At 43.7% G+C, this 21,733-nt stretch overlaps 1 protein-coding gene across 2 annotated transcripts; it reads right to left on the reverse strand.

The window, feature by feature from the left end:
* Window positions 1–5,450: 5,450 nt before the first annotated feature.
* Window positions 5,451–21,483, reverse strand: DUSP14 (dual specificity phosphatase 14). Of its 2 annotated transcripts, none has more exons than XM_020786850.3 (2): window positions 21,275–21,483; window positions 5,451–6,623 (listed from the first exon to the last, which is right to left on the reverse strand). In XM_020786850.3, the coding sequence occupies exon 2, from the start codon at window positions 6,535–6,537 to the stop codon at window positions 5,941–5,943; it is 597 nt and encodes a 198-aa protein (XP_020642509.1). In that variant the 5' UTR covers window positions 6,538–6,623; window positions 21,275–21,483; the 3' UTR covers window positions 5,451–5,940. The 2 variants fall into 2 exon arrangements, with proteins under 2 accessions (XP_020642509.1, XP_020642512.1); XM_020786853.3 differs by lacking the exon at window positions 21,275–21,483 and adding an exon at window positions 17,076–17,143.
* Window positions 21,484–21,733: the final 250 nt, after the last annotated feature.

Here is a 21,733-nt window from a genome sequence, read left to right on the forward strand (position 1 = left end):
TTCTGATATTCAGTGGGAATCTGGCTTCCTGTTACTAGAGCCCATTGTGATGATAATTTTTCCCAGAAAGGTGGTAGAGTTAGTGTCTCTTTCCATCAGGAAATCTCTGTCGTAGATGAAAAAACTGGAAGGGGGGACAAGAGAAGGATTTTTATACTGTATAAGCTTTGTTATGTGGTGTTCCTCTCCATTCATCAGTCAAAAACAGGTGTTTTAGTAAGTAACCAGTGTTCTGTTTCACAGTGCTGCAGCCTTAGGCGGATGAAACCACTGTTTGCTTGATTGTTTTATTTCAGATATCTTAGCTTTATTTTACCTCGAATTTCCTACCTAAACACTTCCCGAAGTGGTATATATTCGTGATTAGATAAAGAAGCATTTACAAAGGAGTTGGGACGGTCCAAGACATTTTGCCACCTGAGAGAGAGCAAGATCCACCCCACCTTTACCTAAATAAAGGGCAAGTTATTTTGGCACCCAAGAATGAGATTCCACCCATGTGCCTTCTGTTCCCATGGGGGGGGGGGCGGCGGCTAGAAAGCCATTCCTCTTGGTGGTGCATTTTCAGAGTTTTTGGAAGGCCATGTGGCCATGACTTCCCTTCTCAAGCATTGATGCTCCATTGAAAACACGGCCGAGTGAGTGCAGGCATACACACCCTCCCTTTCTTCTGCCACGCCGGGGCTTGGGGGGAGCCAGGAGATTCCCCTCTACTTCCTCCCTGACCCCCTTGTACCAACCGGGCCCCATCAGCTATCCCACGGATGGCATGTAGTAATGGTAGGCTTGCCACTGGCAATGGTGCGGCTAAAAATATTGTAAATAAATAAATACAATAAATAAGGCAGTACTGGGCCAGATGAACTGGTGGTTTATTTCTTCCTACAGCTGGCGAGAAGTAAGTGAATCTGGGGTACCCGTGGATTGAGAGCTGGAGTCAGATACTACCAAAAAGTAACTCGAGCGTTAGTCTCAGTCAGTGCTTCAGAAACAGTCCTATATTATTGATGGCTCTTCTTTCTTGAACCTACCTGACAGGGTTGTTGTGAGAATAAATGGTTTGGGAAAAGGACCCTGTGACCTGCCTGGTGTGCTTTAGATGTATTACCTCTGAAACGGTCATATATTACTGGAGTTTCCAACATGTTATTTCTACTTTTTAAAAAACTTTTAAAAACCAACCGCCAAGTCACTGCCCAGAAACCTATAACTTTTTAAATCAGATGTTTGTTTTTTAAAAGATTTGTGGTCCCGTCCCTCCCCCCAAATTGTCCCTTAAAGAAATATGTAACAGAACACGCTGCTTTCAATGTGTTGTTTCTAAGCTCTGCATTCTGTCCACACACTTTTGTCTCTTAATCCATTGTTCTCTGCTGGTGTGTGTTAAAACTACAGACCAGAAACAGTGATTGTAGCCATAGCATTAGACCTTGTGGTCATAGCATTGAATAGAACTCGTCTGATCTGAAATTTCCACCCAGCCTGAAAGCTCTCTGGAAGCAATTTGCCCCTCTTTCTTGAACCTACCTCACAGGGTTGTTGTGAGGATTCGTGGGCTGGGGAGGGGACTGTGTGTCTTGGGGCAAACAACTTAAGATGTAAATGTACTGCATAAATAAAACTCAGTTGTCTGTATTCAAAAGACTTCTCTGTCATTTCTGATCACTAATCTTTTCTTCTAAGTGGTTGTGCAGTTTCACAGAGCCCTGCTTGAAACCATTGTTTCAAAAGGTGGCTGAGAACGATCAGAGCCAGTAGGGTGAAGTGTATAATGTGATAGACCATGACTTGTGGGATCTGGGTCCAAAACCGACCCGGCCATAAATTTTGTTACCTTGAGCTCCTCGCACAGCCCTCCCTCATTCTTTCATTCAGCCTAACTGATCTCAGAGTCATTGTGTTGTGAGTGAAGGTTGTTTATTGTATGCAGCCTTGAGTTAACCTGGTGTAAAGTTGTGGAAATGAGTGTTATGATTAATCCCTCTCTACCCTTTAGCATCTCTTGTTCCAAGTTTAGATTACTTTCCAAAGAACCATCATTTCTGTTGCCGTTAACAACTGCTGGATACGATGCTGCTGCAACCACTGAGCATTGTGTTAATTTACTCCACAACCGTTTCATCTCGCCCTGTTTAAAAGCCAAAGATAAGATTCTTGTTTGGTGTGAAACCATGGTGAGAAAATGCAATGGTTCTACAATAGATCATGTTAAGAAAGGGAAGGATACCTGGACAGCTCCGCGTCCTAAGGATTGGTAAGAATTTGGCTTCCATTCATTTTTTAAAAAGCAGGGAGAGCGAAACTCTGGAGAAAGCCAGCCCTGGTGACAGCAGTCATTGGAGACAACGGCAAAGGATGCAGACAGGACTTCGCCAGGGAAACGGACAATGCTGTTGTGTGTTCAGCGTGCAGGAGGTTGGATTTGAACGCAAAATCTTCCAAAGTCACAGTATTTGCAGAGGCCGTGTGATTTAGGTGCACAATGTACGCAAAGTCATGAAGAAATTTAGAAGCTAAATCAGTTTGCTTCTGCCTTCTCTGTTTACACAGTTTAAAATGCAGGTCACACATGCCTGTTTATTTAAATGTTTGCATGACAAAGCTGCCTTCTTTACCCCTGGGAGGTTGGCAGATACGGGCTCTCTGGCATTCCTCAGGATCAGAGCAAAGGTAAAAGCCATCTGTTTTGATCTGTTGCAAAAGCTTAGGCCAAATAATAAGAAGGTTGGGGCTTACTGTGGAGTCTATTCTTGACATGTTCAACCCCAAGCAGTCTTGGCCACATCTGGTGACAACTTGACTGTAGCAATGTGCCAGATCCAGTCCCCAACACTAATGGGTGAAAGCTCTTATTTTTTGAAGAGGCCTTTGGAACTCTATGAGATCCTCGTGGTTCCAGGAAGTGGTTATTGTTTTGATTTACTGACCAGGTTTCTTTTTCTTTTGATATTTGGGGTTTAATGTACTTTTGGATATCACTATTTCTGCCTTATGACTCTTATGACTGGGAATGGGTAGCTGAGGTTTGGTTTTAAGTGTTAGTTAGCTGGCCAGAATAATGCCTCGGTACTAGATGGGTGAAGTATAAATGTAATGAATAAAATAAATAAAAACTAGTAGGGTCCTCTTATAAAAATTCCTGTGTATTCCACTAGATCTTATCCAGAGCTTAAAATACAAAAAAAGCTTTAAGCTTCGCCTTTGCAATGACAAAGTTCGCTTTGTGGCTGCTGCAGACAATCACGTAATTAGAGGGAAGGAGGTTGTAAACCAAAACAGCAATTTTCACCACTCCAGATTACTGAAATGAAACTCCTGCGAGCCCTGGCCAGTAATAGTCAGCGACGAAGGATGATGGGTATTCTTGTTCCATAACATTTGGAGCACTTTAAATTCCTTCAGCCTATTGTAGGCTGTCTAGTCAACTGCTAAAGCAACGATGTGAGTTACTTTGGGGCTCAGTAATCCATTGAAGCTACGTATTTCTTTTATTTAAATTAACACGTTAAGGTTATTTGCTAATAATCTATTACATATTACAAAACAGACAATAAAACAAATGATGTCCATAGAAATCTCTCAGAGACCCTCCTCCTGCAAAGTAATGTGTGAAACCTTTTTCATCAGTTAAAACAGTAATCTTCTGCCTCTGTAGTGCTGAAAACTGACTTTAGTAAGGGGGGGGGAGGCAAGGAGTAAATAATAATAACAATATTTTTAATGAGTCACTTCTACCCTCTGGATATAGTCCAACCCTGGGGGTACAAATTGCTTCCGCCTCCTAGGGCTGACTTTCCCATTTCAGGTTTTATCTTTGTGTCTCCAGATTTCACGGACATAAGTGCAAAATCAAAAAAGGCGTACAGTATCTGTTTGGCTTTCCAGTCCAGTGACTTCAGAAACTGAAAACACCAGTTTGGATCTAGGGAAGTACCAAATAGGGCCTGGTTTGCTCTGGAATGAATCGGGATACATTTGGAAGCCCTTCATTTGGCCTACAAACAGAATTGAGGCACCCAGGAACTGCAAACCCTCTCCTTAAAGACTTCTACTGGGGGAAGAGCCTACACCCTTGCACACATTGCTTCCATTCATGGAATGCTTTCATCCTCAAGAAGTTTCTCCTGTTACCTTTTTTTTTTAAAACCAAATTCTAATCTCCTGTAATTTACTCAAGCTCGTTGGGTCTAGTCCAGTTCTCTGGACCAGCAGAGAATACATCTCCTGTGTCACCCCCATCCTTACAATAATGCTTCATGGACTACCTTCAAAGGCATATGGCTAATGCAAATAACTCATCTTTCTTTCTCAGTTTCCCTCCTACGTGGCTGAGCTATGGCAGGAGACCCACTTCCCCACCTGCTTCCATTAGACAATAAACCTGTGCTGTGTTCTCCAAACTTCAGAACATTAGAATCTAAAAACAAGCATTTGCGTGTTCACAGGGAAGCTTACTGTGGTAAACTATTCGGTCATCATCCTCTCATAAAGCATTTGCTATCATGTCCCTTGACCCCCTCTTCAGGCCTGGGTCAGGGAAGCTGAAATGTGACTAGCCTTGCAAATATAAGTTACTGATCCATGGCGCTTCTGCCAGCTATCTCATAAATGGATGATGGCTTAAAAAGAGCACACTCTTATGACAAATCAGAATTCAGAAGCATGTGTCGCTTCTGATACTCGACAAAGTTTGTTGCTTGAATTCAGAGCAGCCTATTCCCTGATTTCTCAGTGTTCCTTAGCAGCACCTTTTATAGCACTGTGTTATCGTCTTCCCACCCCCATATTAAATCAACGTTTTCAAGTGTGCAAAAGTGCGTTGGGGGTGATAAACCTGTTTGAGACCAGATTAACCGAAAGACCACCTCCTACCACATCAGTCTAGTGAGACCTTAATATCTTCCCTTTTGCTCTCACCACCATCCAGAGTTGCATGACTGCTGTTGTCGGGAAGGGCCTTCTTAAGAGTCTTCTCTGAAAAAGCTCAACTGTTGCCTATTCTGAACTCTCTTTGACATCCATTGAAGGGAAAATGTTGTTTAACTCTTTTGCCCAGGTACTGCAGCACACTGGAGCGTTGACCGCAATGATTTATCCCCCTGATGATACAGCCCTGCTTGTCTTTCTGGTTGTACTGTGGAATTATGTGGTTTTTATACTTTGAATTTCACTTGACCCATTTTGCAGAAGGATGCTCAGAAATGCTGTTACCAAAATACCCTGATTTAGAACAACAACTGGTGCTGAACAGAGTGAGACCAACACCTGCAAAGAAGGAAAGGGACACAGCATCTTAATTGTCTAAATTATTTTATTTGTGGCAGATTGTCTAGTTAGCAACCACCCACCCGCCCACCCAAAACAACTGAAAATCCAAAGTGAACTGTAAATTATCCCATAGTGGATGAAATCTCTCTCTGGATAATTTTAAAGAGTATTTTAAAATAAGCTTCTAATCACATATTACTTATCTGCATTTGGACATCAACTACTAATTTGTGTTTTTCAAAATCCAACATGAAACAATAAACTCTTCTCTGGGAAATGGTCAAGTCCATCTCTCTTGAGATTTATTTTTAACAAAGAAGAAACAAAAAGCACAAAAGAAAAAGCTGCTGCATTGCCAAACAATGTTTGAGTCACACGTTTTCCGCCATCATTAAGTGCCTGGCTTCATGAAGTGATATCACCGAAAAAAGGGTGTGGGTTTGTTCTGCAGACACCAGACATGTTCACAAAGGAAACCTTGATGCAACGTTAATTCCACAGGATGTAGGATTAAGGCCCCCCCAGATTTGGGGGTTGCTGGTTTAGTGCTTTGAAATCAATGCATTGCTGTCTCAGAAGGAATTAAAAGTTGTCCATTAGAGGAGATGGTAACACTCTCAGTTCGGATAGCTTTTGGAACAGCTTTGACTTTTCTGTTCTTGTCGGCCATCTTCAAATCCCCCAGTAAGGCACAAAGGTTCTCCTCTCCCTCAAATAAACGTCTGGCATCATGCCATAGGCAGTCTGTACCATTTTGACGGTGTTCCTCCCATAAAGCTCCCGTTCGTATTGGATGAGCTGACGCCAGAAGCCAACATTGGGGTGGATGACCGGGCGTCTCGATTTCACCCAGTTGTAAGCTTCGTAGAGGGTGACGTTCTGATATTTCATCAGGTAGGCGATGCAGAGGGTGGCCGATCGGCTCACGCCAGCGGCGCAGTGTACCAGCGTGACCCCGTGCTTCCGCGCCACGCTTTGGATCTTGTCAGCCACGCTGTCAAAATAAAGTGAGATAGGGGCGTTGGGCATGTCAGCCACAGGCACTTTGAAGTACTCAAACTCAGGGTAGTTGAGATTGGGGAGCTCAATCGTGGCATTGATGATGCACGTGATCCCACGGGCTAAGAGCAGCTGCCGGTTGGAGGCGACGCTTCCCTTACTCAGGTACAGGAAGGGGGTAATTTGGGCAATGCCGCCCATCGTCCCGTCTGAATACAAGCGAGGGGTCATTAGAGTTCGTGGCAAAGAATAGTGTCTTCGGGCAGTCATAGGGAGATGATCCTGGGTGCTCCTAAAATGCCATACTACGCGTGCAATCCTAGATTAATATTCAGCAGTCTGCTTTGTCACTTTGCCTGCAAAATACAAAAGAAACAGCAGTTGGAAAACGTGTTTGTACACTAAAGAAAGCCATCAGAGCGTCTCCTGGAAGTGAAAGCACCAATGCATGCTAAACGTTCGATTTACTCACAGTTCTGAACAGATCAAAATAAACAGCATTATGTATAAAAATAATGCCTGATTACATGAGCAGAACTCAACTGACTAGCTTCATGACTGATTTCCTCCATGGCTAGCAGACTTCTGGCAGGGGGTAAAATGGGGAGGGAAAGAACTCTTGAGTAGAGAGGCGGGTCTTGGTCAAAATTCTGGGGCAGAGGGGGAACGATTGGTTGCTGCAGGATTAATTGGCAGCTGCCCCAGCCCAGAGAGGTCCCCCTCAGCCAAAACCTCTGAAAGGCGGCCTAGGCAGGTTGCTAAATCCCAACACAACCTCCCTCACGGCTGTCATGTTGTTCTGAGGCAAGGAAGCGTTTATAAGAATAGGCCGACACACTTTATTCTTCACCTGTCTGAGGCGAAGCACCAAAGCGTGCGCACGTGCACACACACACACACAGGTGTATACAGCAGCCAAAGCCAGCCAAGTGACTTTCACACCTAAGGCCTAACTGGAAACCTGTCCTGGCATTGATGAGGTACCACAAAAAGGGGCAGCCATTTTCCCACAAGGCCTCCAACCACAAGCACCAGGCATTTGGGGAGGAGGGAAGTAAAATGGCTGCCTGTGGAGTCATTGGCTATGAAATAACCAAAAATTTGCTGCCCTTCCTTCAGGCGCCCAGTCTCTTCCTCCTGAGGTAACCACCTCACCTTCTCTTTAGAGGCCTGGACAGCCACACAAGGGAAATATCTATTTTTTGTTTTGTTTATAGGTGGCCTTCCTCCCAAAGGAAGGGGGAGGGAGAGACAAAGTTGGTGGTGGGTTGTATTACATTTCCCAGAATCCCCAGTTGGCGAGCTTGGCTCATGGATGGACCGTACTGTAATCCAGAGAGAGAGAGAGAAAAGAAAAAAAGCCAATAGATTGACTGCTCCTGGTCATGTAGGCTTTTTCTCTCTGGACTAAGTGGCTAGCTGGATTCAGGAGTAGTTATTTCCCCACAAGGTCTCTGACCAAACTGTCGGCCATTGGAGTGGGGTTTAGAATTCAAAAGGTCACTTCTAAAGGATTTATTTATTTATTTATTTATTTATTTATTTATTTATTTATTTATTTATTTATTTATTTATTTATTTATTTATTTATTTATTTATTTATTTATTTATTTATTTATTTATTTAGCTGGGCATGTTTGCCAATGTCACTGTTGGTTTCTCAGAGACGGCTGGGACTCCCCCCCCCCAAAAAAAAAGTATCACATGAAATTAATTGATCAAAGCTGCGTCTAAAACCAAAGGTGTTCAGTGCTGGAGGTTTTCCTTTGGATGAGTCTTCGTAATGACTTAAGTCAAAAACATAATCATGCTCCACGTCTGGCTAAGCCAAAAAGGTAAAGTTATTAGTATATGTTTGGGGAAAGACAAAGAATTTGGCCTTATCTGAATGTCAATTATTACACTATTTGTATTTGCATGCATCTTGTGTAGTATCTGGCATTTTAATTTTGTTAGATTTGTTCTTCCTTTTGGATAGGACTATGGAATGAGGATGGAGGAAAGGAAGTAAAATATTTGGCCAGTGCAATGCCCTGATGTTGGAAATGAAAGGGAATCTGGATTTTTTTCAAATATTAAATGACTGAATTAATTTGCAACTTTGGCAAATGAGTCCTCACATAGTAGCTTTGCACCACCCAAGCCTCTGTTCTGGAAAGCTTGTTTGGTTCTAAAAGGCAGGGAAGAAAAGCCCATCCTTGTTTTGCGCTAGCAGAGTGAGCTTTTTTTGAAGGAAACATTGGATACACTGTGCTTATCAGAGCCAACATTTGAAGAGATAAAGGCCTGATTCTTACATGCATGCACATCAGTAGATTTCATCTGCCTCTCCTTCCCCTCTCCTCTGTATCAGTTAGACTCTAGGAAAGAGGACCAAGGTATTTTGCTGCCTGATGCAAATATGTGTCGTGTTCCCAAAGTTAATGTTAGACTAGTCAGGTTATTTTGGCACTTGAGTTAGAAAATTTTAAAGACACACTCCCGCATCCTTTCTGACAGTAAAAACACAATATTAACACATTATGCAACTATTGGCTTCCCTTTCAAGATATTGTAGAAACACCATGTCATAAGAAGCAAGACACATTAACATCTATAGAAGTGGCCCCCATAAGACCATTAAATCCAGAATCTAAAGTTAGTTAGATGCACCACTAATTACATTGTGGTAGGGCTTGGGGGCAAGAAATGTGTGCTGAATTTTTGAAGGTAGGAGTGGCTAACTACAATTTGAAGGAAGCGATGTAATTTCAAGGAGAAAGGCAGGGTTAAAATATTATAAATAAATAAATAAATAAATAAATAAATAAATAAACCTTACATGTTAAAGAGTGCCCTCCTACCAATAAATAAATATACCTTACATGTTAAAGAGTGCCCTCTCTCCCAATAATGCTGTGAAGTCCAAAATCTACAATTACTTTGATGTTACACTTCTCTAAGTTTTCTAGCTTTGGAAGCTGAACTTGTTAAAAATAATGAAAAGTACCAGCTCTGTGAATAGGTAGCTCAAAAGTGATTTCTCAATGTTGCGCTTATTAAGAGATTATGGTGCCTCTGTGTGAACCGGCACTGTCCTCACCCTCAAATATGGTATTCACAAGGCTCACCAACAGGAAAATAAGTTTAACTGCAGCCTTTTTCCTTTGCACGGCTAATCCCTCTCCACGAAATACATCTAAGTAGTTACAATGCATTTCCTTGCCCTGAAAACAACGGAACTGGTGCAGATGGGTGGTAACACTAATACTGTACATTGTGGCTGTTCCCATTTTACAGATCATAAATGGAGGCTGAGAGAAAGTGAAAAGAAAATGGCAATTTAGCAGTCTGTAAGCTGGACAGATCACGTTGTGGAAGTATTTCTGAGATTCAATCAATCAATCAATCAATCAATCTCTCTATCTCTCTATGAGGGAGAGGATTTTATTTTTTTCAAATTAAATTAAGTTGGTTAGGGATTGCCCTCGCTTTCCCCTCTCACATATGTATGTACATTTTTTTAAAGGGTAGATCATTCAAATAGGTAATACTGCATCATGTCTCTCTGCGGCTTGTGTAATTTGGCTTTCAAACCAACCACTGTTGTCACAGTGTCTGCTCAGTTGTCTTATGAGAGAATCAGTGTCTCAGAAGTGGAGTCAGCTCTTTAGGGGTTTGGCTGCACAGTTTCCGTTCATAATTGTGTTGTCTTTACATTCTACGTAGTATTTAGTCGTAGTTTTGGTGGGCATTTTAAACCTTTTAAGCTGCTCTGAAGGCCCTCAGGACATGAGCACAGTAAAAAAAATGCCTAGAAATAAACAGATCATAATTATAATAGTTGGCAAGTTCTTGTAGACTTGTGATTTTGCATCCAGACAAACTGCAAATTATGGGTTTCCTCAGTTATAAATGACCCCCCACTTGGTCTAAAATTCTGACTAAGCAGACTAAAATGGTTTGGCCCCAGATCAAGTTGGCCTGGACATCTCCTTCTGTGCTGCAGTGAAGGTGAGGGAAGTCAAAGCCAGAACTTCTGTTAAGCACTTTTATTTTTATCATCAAATGTGAGGCTTGTCTTTATTTATTCACAGCTCGGCCTTTCCAGTGGGAAGCCAGCTCGGTTAAGAGCTGCTTTGATATTTTCCTGCCCTTTTGAAGTTTGTTTGCTCATGAGTGGCTTTGCGAGGGTGCTTATAATCAAAGCCCAAACTGCATTATTAAATCATTTTTTTTGTCGACCCACAAGGCAGTGGCACACAAGGTGAAGGCAAACTTTTGCAGTCTGTAATAGTGGGTTTGACGTGCAAGCACATTCTGTATGCCAGATGGTTCTTCTTTAGGATGCCAGTCCTCCATTGGAAGGGGCTGTCCATTCCGAGATTGGTTTAAAGACCAAGAACCATATGGAGGGATATCAGGTGCCTTGACATTATCCATCCAAAGTTAGTAATTCCTGGGTAGGAGATTTGCCTGGCACACAGGTCATCAGGGACAACCTTCCCAACTCAAGTGAGATGCATTGCAATTCTGTTTAAATTATGGAACTCCTTCCTAATTTTACACAGGCGCAATAAATCAGCATAAAGAATGTTGTGGAATTAATGCCTCTCTCATCCTCCTTTTGTAGGATTCATGGAGTGGTCACGCCATGCCAGGTGTCTCGAGGTCTTGTCTCCCAACAGGGCAGCTTCCCTCACCTTTTGTAGCCTTGCTCAGCTAGCCGACCTTGCAGAGTTGTTGTGAAAAGGACAAGAGTTCCTTGGAGAAGAGACAGGTTGTAATCTTCTAGTAAACAGAACAATGGAAATCGTTCTTTCCAAAAACTCCGCCCAAGCCATGTTGAGCTGGAGACCTAGTGAGACGACCCAGCACTTTTTCTTAACTGCTACTACAACTTAGGGGGCTACCTTCACTCCTGGTAGCCCCCCCCAACTCATGAAAAATTGTCTCGTGAAAATCAGTCTCCTTGTCCTTAAAAAGGACATTCTGATTTCCCCTATCATTTTATTAAAACATGTATATATTTTACACCTTATTGGCTGTAAAAGTATTTTGGGTGCAGTATTTGAAAAACAGCCACATACACATCTTTCAAATCAAGGACACAGCACTTCCCTTAAACCAACACAGAGCAGCTTTCCTCTTCACGCTTGACCACACATTTTCTCTCACATCTCTGCAGAACATCTCAGTACGGTTTGACGTTCAATCCCGAATTGCTAGGGGATGGAGTGATATTGCAGAAAAAAATTTTTAACTGCTTTGTGAGGCTTCATTCTCCCATACCTCAGCTGAGATAACAAGGCTGGTCTGGGCAGTGGGCAAGGGCTCACATGACAGGTGGCCCACACGCTGAAATGGTTCAGCCAAAACACGTAGCAGCCCCCCCTAAATGGATGTTCATGATAACTAGCTGTGCTAGACCAAAACGTATTGCCTTCCAAGAATCAAAAGCATGCAGGAATATTTTAGTTCATCCCAAAGACTTGTGAGAGGGGATGGGATGGCTGAACATCTTGCTTCATCCAATAATAATCCATAATAGGATGGGGGGGAAAACCTCTGTAGCACAGGACTAGCTATCAGCTCGAGGACCCCATTAGTAGAAGATCTCATAGCAGCTCCCAGCAACAATGCTGTTCTCCCCCAGTATCCAGTGAGTTCACTCAGCTCCTGTATTATTCCACTGGGTTTCTGGCAGCAGTTATATAAATATGCCACAAGGCTCTGGAATGACCCTACCTCAGGGGACACGGTGCTTTATACGCTGTCAAGAATACTCCTACCGTTGGTGACCCTAATGGGTATTTTTAGGTGTGTTAAATATTGAAGGAGTGAGTTTACCATTACCACCCCCACCCCCAGTGAGTTTCCATGGGAAAACAGGGATTTGAACCCAGGTCTTCTGAGTCCTAGTCTGTCACAACTCTGGCTTTTAAAGTACGTATTACTGTATAGAAACTCTGGAGCAAAAGGAAGGGTGTGGGCTGTGCAAGCATCCATTTGGAAGCCTCTTAATCCGCTTTGATGTAGCATTTTTTGATCTGGGCCCAACCTGCTCCCTATGGTAGCCACCTCACCCTGCCTAATGCTCCAGGGTTGTGAAATAAATACAGTAAACAGCAGGTCTGTGTGTGCCAGGGGGGAAAAAATGGAGCAGAAACACGTTCGTGCTACATGATAACTGGCTAGACAGATTAGTGGTCTTGTTCTGCACACAGCAGGCCTGATCTATTCAAAGCGTGGAATGAAATCATAACAAGCTCCCGGAGTAACAGTCAATTAAAAGTATAAAACAATGCAGCACACCTTCCTGCTGGCCTTCACCCGATATCATCACCCCCCTGCTGCTAAATACCAATTTAAGTCACAAGATTGGATAAAGCTTGCCCTCCTCCTCCATCTTGTTTAGTCCTCATAATTATTTTATGAATCCTTTCCCCTCATTATTATTTTTAGAGCAGTCTTTTTAAAAACTTTCTACCTTTAAAAAGGAAGCCTTTTTTTAAAAAAAAAAAAATTCGCCATTAAGTTTGCCTGCCATGACCTGGCTGAGAACTACTTTTCTACTATATGTGTTTCTTGTGGGGGAATTTAGAGGGATAATCTGGTGTAGTGGTTAGAATTATAGATGATAAACAGCAAGACCTGGGCAGTGGTGTGATAAAAAATCTGGAAAGCAACATTTTTTGCCCCATTTTTGACAAAAGTTTTGGGCGGCCATCGGGATGCTGCACCAGTATCACGGGACCAAGAAAAAGCTGAACAAATTGTCAGTGTGAATGAACCCTAAACAAACTTAACCGCCCTATGACAGGTTATCTCAACAGAACCCAATACAGTACCATATAACCCAGCAACTGTGTAGGCTTCAGATACTGTAGGTGATGATAGTCCACACATGCTCCAGACTTTTGTATCTATTTATTTTCCCTCTTGCTCTGGAAAACCCCCATCTATCACTTCTGTCTACGCAACCAGCTTTAGGGCAAGGTTAGGGGATGTATAGAGCTTCTCGTGTAATTTTCAGCCTTGCAAATCAAAGATGCTCCTCAGTACAGTATTTGCAATACTGTCTTTGCTCTCGTACAAACAAATTATATGGTCTAAAGGGGAGTGGAGCATTCAGACGTCTAAGACATTAAACATTCAGAGGCGTAAGTCTGTTCCACACCTGAAGGGACTTGTGTTGTTCATCAAGAGGAACAGCTTGATCACAGAGTGTTTCATCCTTCTGTTTCTACAGGCAGTACCTCCTGCTTGGAAGATTGTGAACAGTGAACGGGAATTCATTCAGATGTACAACTGAGTACCTCCCATAAGCACAGGTAATTTTGCTTTTCCCCATCATTATTCTAAGGGACCTAATCATCTCTGATGCATAGAAATGTCTTCTACCTCAGTGCCGGTCAACAGGGAAATGTTGAGATCAGATCAATACATTATATATAGAGAAAGCAGTCTCCTCTGTGTTGGTTTCTGTGGTCTCACACAAGCTCTATATTTAATTTTACTGTATTTGTTACTTTACTGGCTCAGCAGCCCATAGGATAGTCCTTCCTATAAGTTAGGGAGCAGCAGTGTCGGTCTCTCGCCCAAGGTCTGCTCTGGGCTGAGCAGTACTATAAGAAACAAGGCCCTTTCTGCCAGCAAGGCAGTAGTGCCAGCCGATTTGTGTTTACAGAGCATTTTACACATGGCTGCAGATCATGGTACGGTGGGCAAAGAAAAGAAAAGCCAAGATTTCGCCCCCAGTGTTTCTGCTTGGCCGCGGCTCTTCTGCTAGTCTCTAGCTAATGCTCTGCAGGCTTCATAAACTCATCCGGCCGGGTCGCTCAGCAGAACTAACAGCAAATGAATTCCAATTTCCCTTCTGAATAGACGCTCTCGGCCTTAAAAATTATTGCGGCGGCAGAGGGAAGACTTTTGTCTAAACAAAGCCAGAAGCCTCCAAAGGGAACGGAGCGAGAGGATGGAAAATATTATTGCAGACCTAGTGTGGGGTGACGGGGAAAATATGAGGGGGGCTGCCTCACATGTGGACCTTGTACCTGGGGTGACACCCCCCCCGCCTTGAAACACTTAGCTTTAATTATTTCAAAGAAGCGCCTGCTGTCAGTGATTTTTTCCACCAGGAAAAAAAAGCAGCAGACATATTAAGTGAACATTTTTTTCTAACCCCAGCTCCAGAAACATGTTTGTACAAATAAAACAGTAGGCACAGCTTTCTATTTGCAGCAACCAGGGAAATATAGCCTGTTTGGGAGCAGAATGCTTCCCCTTGGTGTCAACCACCTGGTATGCATCTATTTGATTTTATTTGTTCCACCAATGTTCTGTTTGCCTTCCGTGGAATTCGAGGTAGTGTGCTGAGCTCCTCTCCTCTTTTTATCCTCACAACAACCACCCTGTGAGGTAGGTCAAACCGGGAGAGAATGGCTAGCCCAGCATTCCTTGTGGCGTTTCAGTGGAGACTGGATCTTGGATCTCTCAACACTGTAGCAGCATGCCACACTGCTTCTTGGGGTTTGTTCACAAACATATTTTTAATGAATTTCAGATCTGGTCTTCAGATGTGAAATTCTCACTGCTATCTTTTAAATTCTAATTGCTTTCTTTTCACTGCTATCTTTGTTGTTTCTGCTATCTCCCCCACTCCCCAGGTACGCGTTTGGTACATGTTTTCGTTGTGTTTGTAAATTGCACAGCTTGGCGATTGGGACGCGGGTTTACAGACTGTGTCAGAAAAAAAGGCCTTTTTTCCCCTTCTGGTTGGCACCCTTTCATTTCAGGAGAGCAGGGGCCATGCAGAGAAAGGGCTCCGGGGAATGCAAAGAATACCTTACTACCTATGTATTTCTCTAAGGCTCTCAAACAGTGACTGAATATGTTGTTTTAATACGCTCGTAATAGCTCAGTAGTTTAGGGATCGGGCTTCAAAGCCAGAGGTTGTGAGTTCGAATCTCCACTGTGCCTCCTGGACAGGGGCTGGACTTGATGATCTATAGGCTCCCTTTCACTTCTGCAGTTCTAAGGTTAGGGTAGGATGATGGTTGCATGTCGTGCTTTGGAGAGGATGGTTCACTCTTGCAAGAGCTGCTAGAAAGAAGTCTTTTTAGGCAGGTGCGGGAAAGGAAGGTGTCTTCTCTTTGAAGGGCTGTCCCATCAATTTAAAATTAATTAATTAAATGGTTTAATTTAATTTAATTTAAAAAAGAAGGAGAGAGATTAAAGAACTTGGAGTCGTCAACCTACAATTATCAGAACCTGGGCAGCAAAATAAACAGGCACAGAGATCAAAAGCCATTCACCAATAGGTAGAAACGTGACCAAGACTGAATCCCAAGGAACAAAAAAGAAATAATAATATAATACAAAAATTGGCATGCAGGCCTTTTGTAAATGTATTGGGAATAAGCCTGTTGAAATAAATAATATTTATATATTTATATTTATACCTGGCGATACATATTGTTTTTCTGTGTTGATTAGAGTCATAGTTTCCATAGCTGTATCCAAACATTTCAATTTGCAGATGCAAACTTTTAGGTGAATTTGCAATTTAGTGACACAGTATTTCTGCAACCAGGGCTGTATGACTTCTGAGTACACCCAGCCCTTGGCGCTTCTACCGCAAAACTTTGGATGTTTTGCTAACAATCAGCCTGGTGTGGTTGTGAATTGGGGTCAAGCTTCTGGGTCAGAAGGGCCGGACTTCCTGTTAGGCGTGAAGCCTACTCCCTCTCCATTTCCCACATTAAACAACTGGCTTGGGCTCAGATTAAAAATTCCTGTTCACCTAAACGCACTATTAATTCACACCCTTCTCTCTAATCACTGTCGTCGTTTAGTCATTTAGTCGTGTCCGACTCTTCGTGACCCCATGGACCAGAGCACGCCAGGCCCTCTAATCACTGTACAGGTTACAAAAGGGTCCCCATTACACTCAATCATTCCTTGAAGTTTGAAGTCTGTCACAGAGGAGAAATAAAAATGTACCCTAAGTTAAAGGGGCAAATCTAGTCACAAAACGCCTCTTCTTGTTGAATATGGTTTGGTTATGCAACAAGGCAATATTTGCACTTGGGAAATTGAAGCCTACCTTTTGTATCATAGGGTACGATTATATTGCTAGCACATTGTTAGAAGTCTGTGTAATCAGACTTGGAAAGGATGCCTGTGTTTACCTTCCAAGATCGGTCCTTGGAAGGAACAAAGCAAGCTCACTTATAAGATACCGGAGGTGGGAAAGCTTGCGCTACGACAATTAATAGGGTTCGCTGAACATATATGCTTGTATTGTATGGTTTAAGCCTAATTTGCTTGCCTGTTGAGGCTAAGAAGAGAAGGAGGAGGACTTGAGAAAAGCAGGAAGAAAATAGCAAGCATTTGAGAGATAATTGTAAGATGGTGGATTTCTATATTTAATATTTTTAATATGACGCAGGAGATAGAGATGGCAGAACATAACCCTGCCTCCACCCCCCTTTACAAACCCAGGGGGTAACAGACTTGTAGCCCTCCTTTACAAACTCTCAATCTCCTCCTGTTCCTCACACTTGCTGGTAAGAGCTGGTGGGAGCTGGAATCCAGGAATTTATGGAGGGCCCGCACTTCTTCAGTCTATCATTAAAACCTTACGTCATTGCCCAAAGCTTGGAAAAGTGACTTTACTGGATGACTGTCCCCAGATTCTGGGAGTTTTGCCCTCAAAGTCACATTTCCAAACTCTGTCAATTGCTGCAGAAGTTGAAGCATGCAAAGGAAATAATGGGGGGGGGGGGAGATGGAGTTTTGAGATTTGGCTGTTTCAAATCACTCACAGTTTTTTCGCAGGCTCTTTTTCTGGGCTGTGTTCCCTCCACACTGCCTCCCCTCCTCCCTTCAGCCTGTGCCTCAGGCTTGGCTTATGCTGTCTGAGTGCCCAGTTTGATGCGATAAGAGCTAGAGAGCAGGGCGTGTGCAGATTTTGCTTCCAAGGGGGAAATGTTTCATCTTGGGAAGATGGGAAGCACATGGCAGTCCAAATGCCACCCTTGGGAAACTTGGGGTGGCTCTTGTGCATACATCAGTGAATGTATACACACACATGCTTTCATTCTTGGGCATGTACACATGGACAACTAAGAGAACTGGCCTAGGGTTGAGATTATGGTAAAATAACATTGAAAAAGGAGTCAGCTGGATTTTTCCAACTGTATTGATGCTGCTGATTGGATAACTCAGTGTGAATTAGGCATCTGGCTGTGGAGCTAAAGGTTGGGAGTTCGATTTCCCACTGTGCCTTCAGTGAGCAGAGCCATCCCGTGTGGCCTTGGGCAAGCTGTACAGTCCCAGGGAGCCCCCAGAAGAAGACAATGGTAAGCTACTTCTGAGTACTTTCTACCTAGAAAACCCTGAAAAGCGTTGCCATCAGTCAGAATTGAGTTGAAGGCACATTGGTCTGTTGACGAGGGCCAGCAATGTCCTTGGGTCATGCAATTCAAAGGAGGTCTGGACTGGATGGAATTGGATTGGCTCATGTCCTGGTTTCTCTCCCTGTCTTATTCTTGGGGGAACCTGTTTTCTCAATCACTTAGACTGCAGTCCTGCGGACCCATGGGGGTGGAATAGGGTGGAGGGTACCCCAGGATCCGTAGAATATTTTCCTCCAAACGGTAGAGAAGCATGCCCTAAGAGAGAGAGAGACCTGCCTTCCTAAGACTCCATGAACTCAGAAGATGGAAAATGCATTCCATGTTAGATGTACCAAGAGATGCTGCAGGACCTTAAGTCCTCCTGGGTATTCAACACCAGTGATTTAATAGAGTCAGGAGTCAAAGGAAATGCTTTGGAACATTATATTAGAATTTATTATTAAATGCTAGAACAGTTATTTTCCCATTAAACAGGAGGAATGGCTCTAACCCTTTGAACACAACATTTTAAATGTGAAATTGAAATGCCGTCTCTTCTCTAAATATCAGTCCTTTTGTCCTCCTGTTAATGCAGAATTGATTATTTCAGTGTTAATATGCTAAATCAAGCAGGTTATATCTAATCTCCACTCTCAGGGTCAGAGCATCCAGACTTATTGATTCATGGGGGGCCATGACATGATCAGCCATTTGGCCCACTTTCCCCCTCAGAGTTGGGGTGTATTGCTTACAGTACCAGAGGGTTTGGGGGAGGGGGAGGTATTTGCTTATCGGCAATACACTGCTGTGAGTTATCCCGGTTGTAATGCAAAATGTTTTTGGAACATCATCATCATCTTATGACTGCAGAGCTGGAAGGGATCTTATGGATCATTGAGTCCAGCCCCTGTCAAGAAGGGACAGTAAGAGATCAAACTCCCAACCTCTACCTAAACCACTGAGCTTTTCAGCAGTTACTGGGTCTTCATTAACGATTAAGACCCCTTAGCTTTACAAAAGATTCCACTTTTTGACACTGCTACAGCTGACTTATGATTGGAGTCAATATAACTGCCTGCGATTTGGAACTCTTCAGGTGGGGTGTAGCCAATGAGACTGCTATTCAGTAAAATCTACCAGTACCGTACAGCTTTGTGCACAGAGCTGAACTTCTTTAGTTTTTAAAACGTGCTGTCTTAAGTTTCATCAACCAAGAATGGAGACAGGTTTCCCCTTGAATCCACTCCAAATCTCCTCCCCTGGGAGTCCAGTTGATATTCTTTTTCCAAACCTAGTGTGTGGCAGATGTGTTAAGCCATCAAGAGGGCACTGTTGTTTGTTTACTTACTTATTTACTTGATTTATACTCTGTCTTTCCTCTAAGGACTTAATGCAGCTTGCAACAATATTTAAAAGCAGGGTGTTTTTTGTGTGCGTGTGTGGTGGTGGTAGGGAATGTTTGTGAAAGTGTGCCACTTCTGTTGCACTTCCGGACCATTTCTCCCTGCACCCTGCCCAGAAAGGATGCTCAGCTTTTTTCCTTAGGAAAAAAGAGTTGGGAAGGAATAAGGTGGCTTGTTGGGTTGCAGCACTCAGAACCCCCTACCCACCATTGGCCCTGAAAAAAATATACCTGGAGCCCTTGAGGCCACTCTGTGTGGGAATACCAAGGAAAGATGAACCAGAACTTCATCTGAACTTGAAGAAAAGGGCCTATGACTGCTCAACAGTTCGTTCTGGCCTTGAAGAACTGAGTTCCTTCCTTTATTTTCCCCCAGCTTAACTTTCTTCCTTTCAACTGCGCTTTTTTTTTTTTTTTAGGTGGGGACTAAGATTTAAGTGGGATGGTATCCCCCTTCTGCCTGCATAGGAATCTCTTTGGCTTTTTAATTTGGTGAATGGCTTTGGGAGAGGATCTCAAAGACAAGAGGAGAAAAATACAGGAAATCAATTAATATATGTCTGTGTTGTAGGAAATGTCTGTCTTTCCCCTCTGAGCATAAAGTGCACCTAATTAGGAGTATTAATCCCAGACATGCATCTTCTCTGAAGAGGATTCCATGATCAGCGGTATTTTTTATTATCTTCTTCTCCTGTTCATGCATATTGATGCCTGGCAGTTTTTATTTTAAATTATAACCAAGTATTTGATTGCTCAGCATAGTATTTTAACATTGCTAGCTGCCCAGAGTTTCTAAGGGGTAAGGCAGAAGATGCATGTTTTCAAATAAAAAGGTTTGTTTGTTTATAAAATGTTTCTCTTCCCTTGGCTGGACTCAGTTTTCTCCACTGTAAAGTGCTAGCATTACCTGGCTTCTAGAGGATTGATATGAAAGTAAGTCATTTTAAAAATGGATGCAATTTATTAGAACGTAGGCCATAAACATAATAATCATCTAATATTATTATTATTATTATTAAACATACAAAGGTTTGTTGAAATATAGTCAATACCTCCCTCCTTATTTCTCTCCCCATTTTGGAGGGGATACTTTTTTAAAAAATAGAAGTTTTACAAACACCACCACCCCCCTTTATCCAAACAACACATTCTGCATTTTTCTTACGCATGAAGGATAATGAACGCTGAAGTCCACCTTGTCCACAGGCTTTTAAAAAAAACTCACAAACCCCAACCTGCCTTGAAAATGTTTCTTTAAATGACCGGTGTCTAAGGAAAAGAGCACAGTCCCATCTGAAACCATTTAAACCCCGTAATTAATGAACCGCCTGTTGTTTCGCTGGACCAGCCCTTTATACGGATCTCAAAGGGAGATGAGCAACAGCGTGGAGAGCCGCCTACCTGGAAAGGTACCGAACCGGGCGACTTCATTTTAAATTAATTTTCTCTTTCTCCTCTTCTCTGGCCAGCAGCAGCCTGCCTAGAGAGACGGGCTCGGCTTTAAATCCCCTCGTCCCAAAAGCAGATCCATGCCAGCCCCACCTGTTTTGTGTGTGTGGGGGGCGCCCTACTCTCATCGACAACCGCAAGCGGGGCCCTCCTGAACCGCTGCCCCCAATCGCCCAGTGGGGCTGGCTTGGATGCCCCCTGCCCCCCAAAAGTCTGGGAGGGTCCTGAGATCGAATCGAGCCCTTTCCAAGCCCTCCCCCGCCCCGGATCTCCCCCTTTCCTTCTGGACCCCCCCCAACTCAAGAGCCAAGCAACATTTCACCCCCCCATCCCAAGAAAGGTTCTTAGGAGGGGGAATAAACAGCCGACGACAAACCTTGCCCGCGGGGGATCCTGCCCCACATTGCAGCGGTTTTAGCCACAGGAAGGGGAGAAGCAGCAGCATTCATCATCACCCATCATCGCCACCCCAAATCCTTAAGCGGTGCTGCCCCTCCTTCCCATTTCTCTCGCTCTCCTCGGAGCCGCGACTCTTCGATTCCACTCCGCATCCCTCGTGGAAACCCTCCGGCGCTCCCACTCGGGCGCCCAGCCGCCGCTTCTCCCCTCCCCCCCCCATAAATCGGTCTTTTTAATTTCCTTTTGATTTAATTAAACACACACACACACACACACACAACCCAATATTTTCATCCCCGGCTCTGACACAAGGATCACGTTCCCATCTCTTTAAATCCTAAGCGGTTTTAAGTTAGGGAGACTTTTTTTTGCTTACCTTGTCTCTTTTTTTTTTAGCGGAGGGGGGGCGAACGGGTGGAGGAGAGGAAGATGCTGCCCTGGCCTCCTCCGAGGTGGTGGTGATGCTGCTGCTTTCTCGCCTCTTTCCCGGAGAGCTGCTGGCTGGCCGGCTCGTCCCGCACCGGGGCTTATGAATGGGAGCCCAGGAGGGAAGGGCTTGGCTTCTTACGGAGCGCCGGGGAATGTGGCTGGCCGGGGGGGGGGGAGAGAGAGAGGGAGAGGGAGGGCCATTGACAGCTGATCTCCCGGCTCCTCCTTTTCCCAGGGTTACTAAGAGACAGGCGAAGGCAGGCCTCGGCAGCCCATAATGAGGAGGATGAGTCAAAGCTGCTCCCGTGGCCTGTCTTTCTCTCTCTCTCTCCCCCCCCTCCAAATTTATTTTTAAATCCATCAGCACGTGAAATGGGAAAAGGCATGGCCCGGGCTTGGAAATCGC

The sequence above is a fragment of the Pogona vitticeps genome, chromosome 7 (genome assembly GCF_051106095.1).
Source record: "Pogona vitticeps strain Pit_001003342236 chromosome 7, PviZW2.1, whole genome shotgun sequence".
Taxonomy (NCBI): Eukaryota; Metazoa; Chordata; class Lepidosauria; order Squamata; family Agamidae; genus Pogona; species Pogona vitticeps.

What these genes read in the sequence shown, in the direction of transcription:
- DUSP14 (XM_020786850.3), bottom strand. Translation starts at nt 6,537, where the DNA reads ATGACTGCCCGAAGACACTATTCTTTGCCACGAACTCTAATGACCCCT.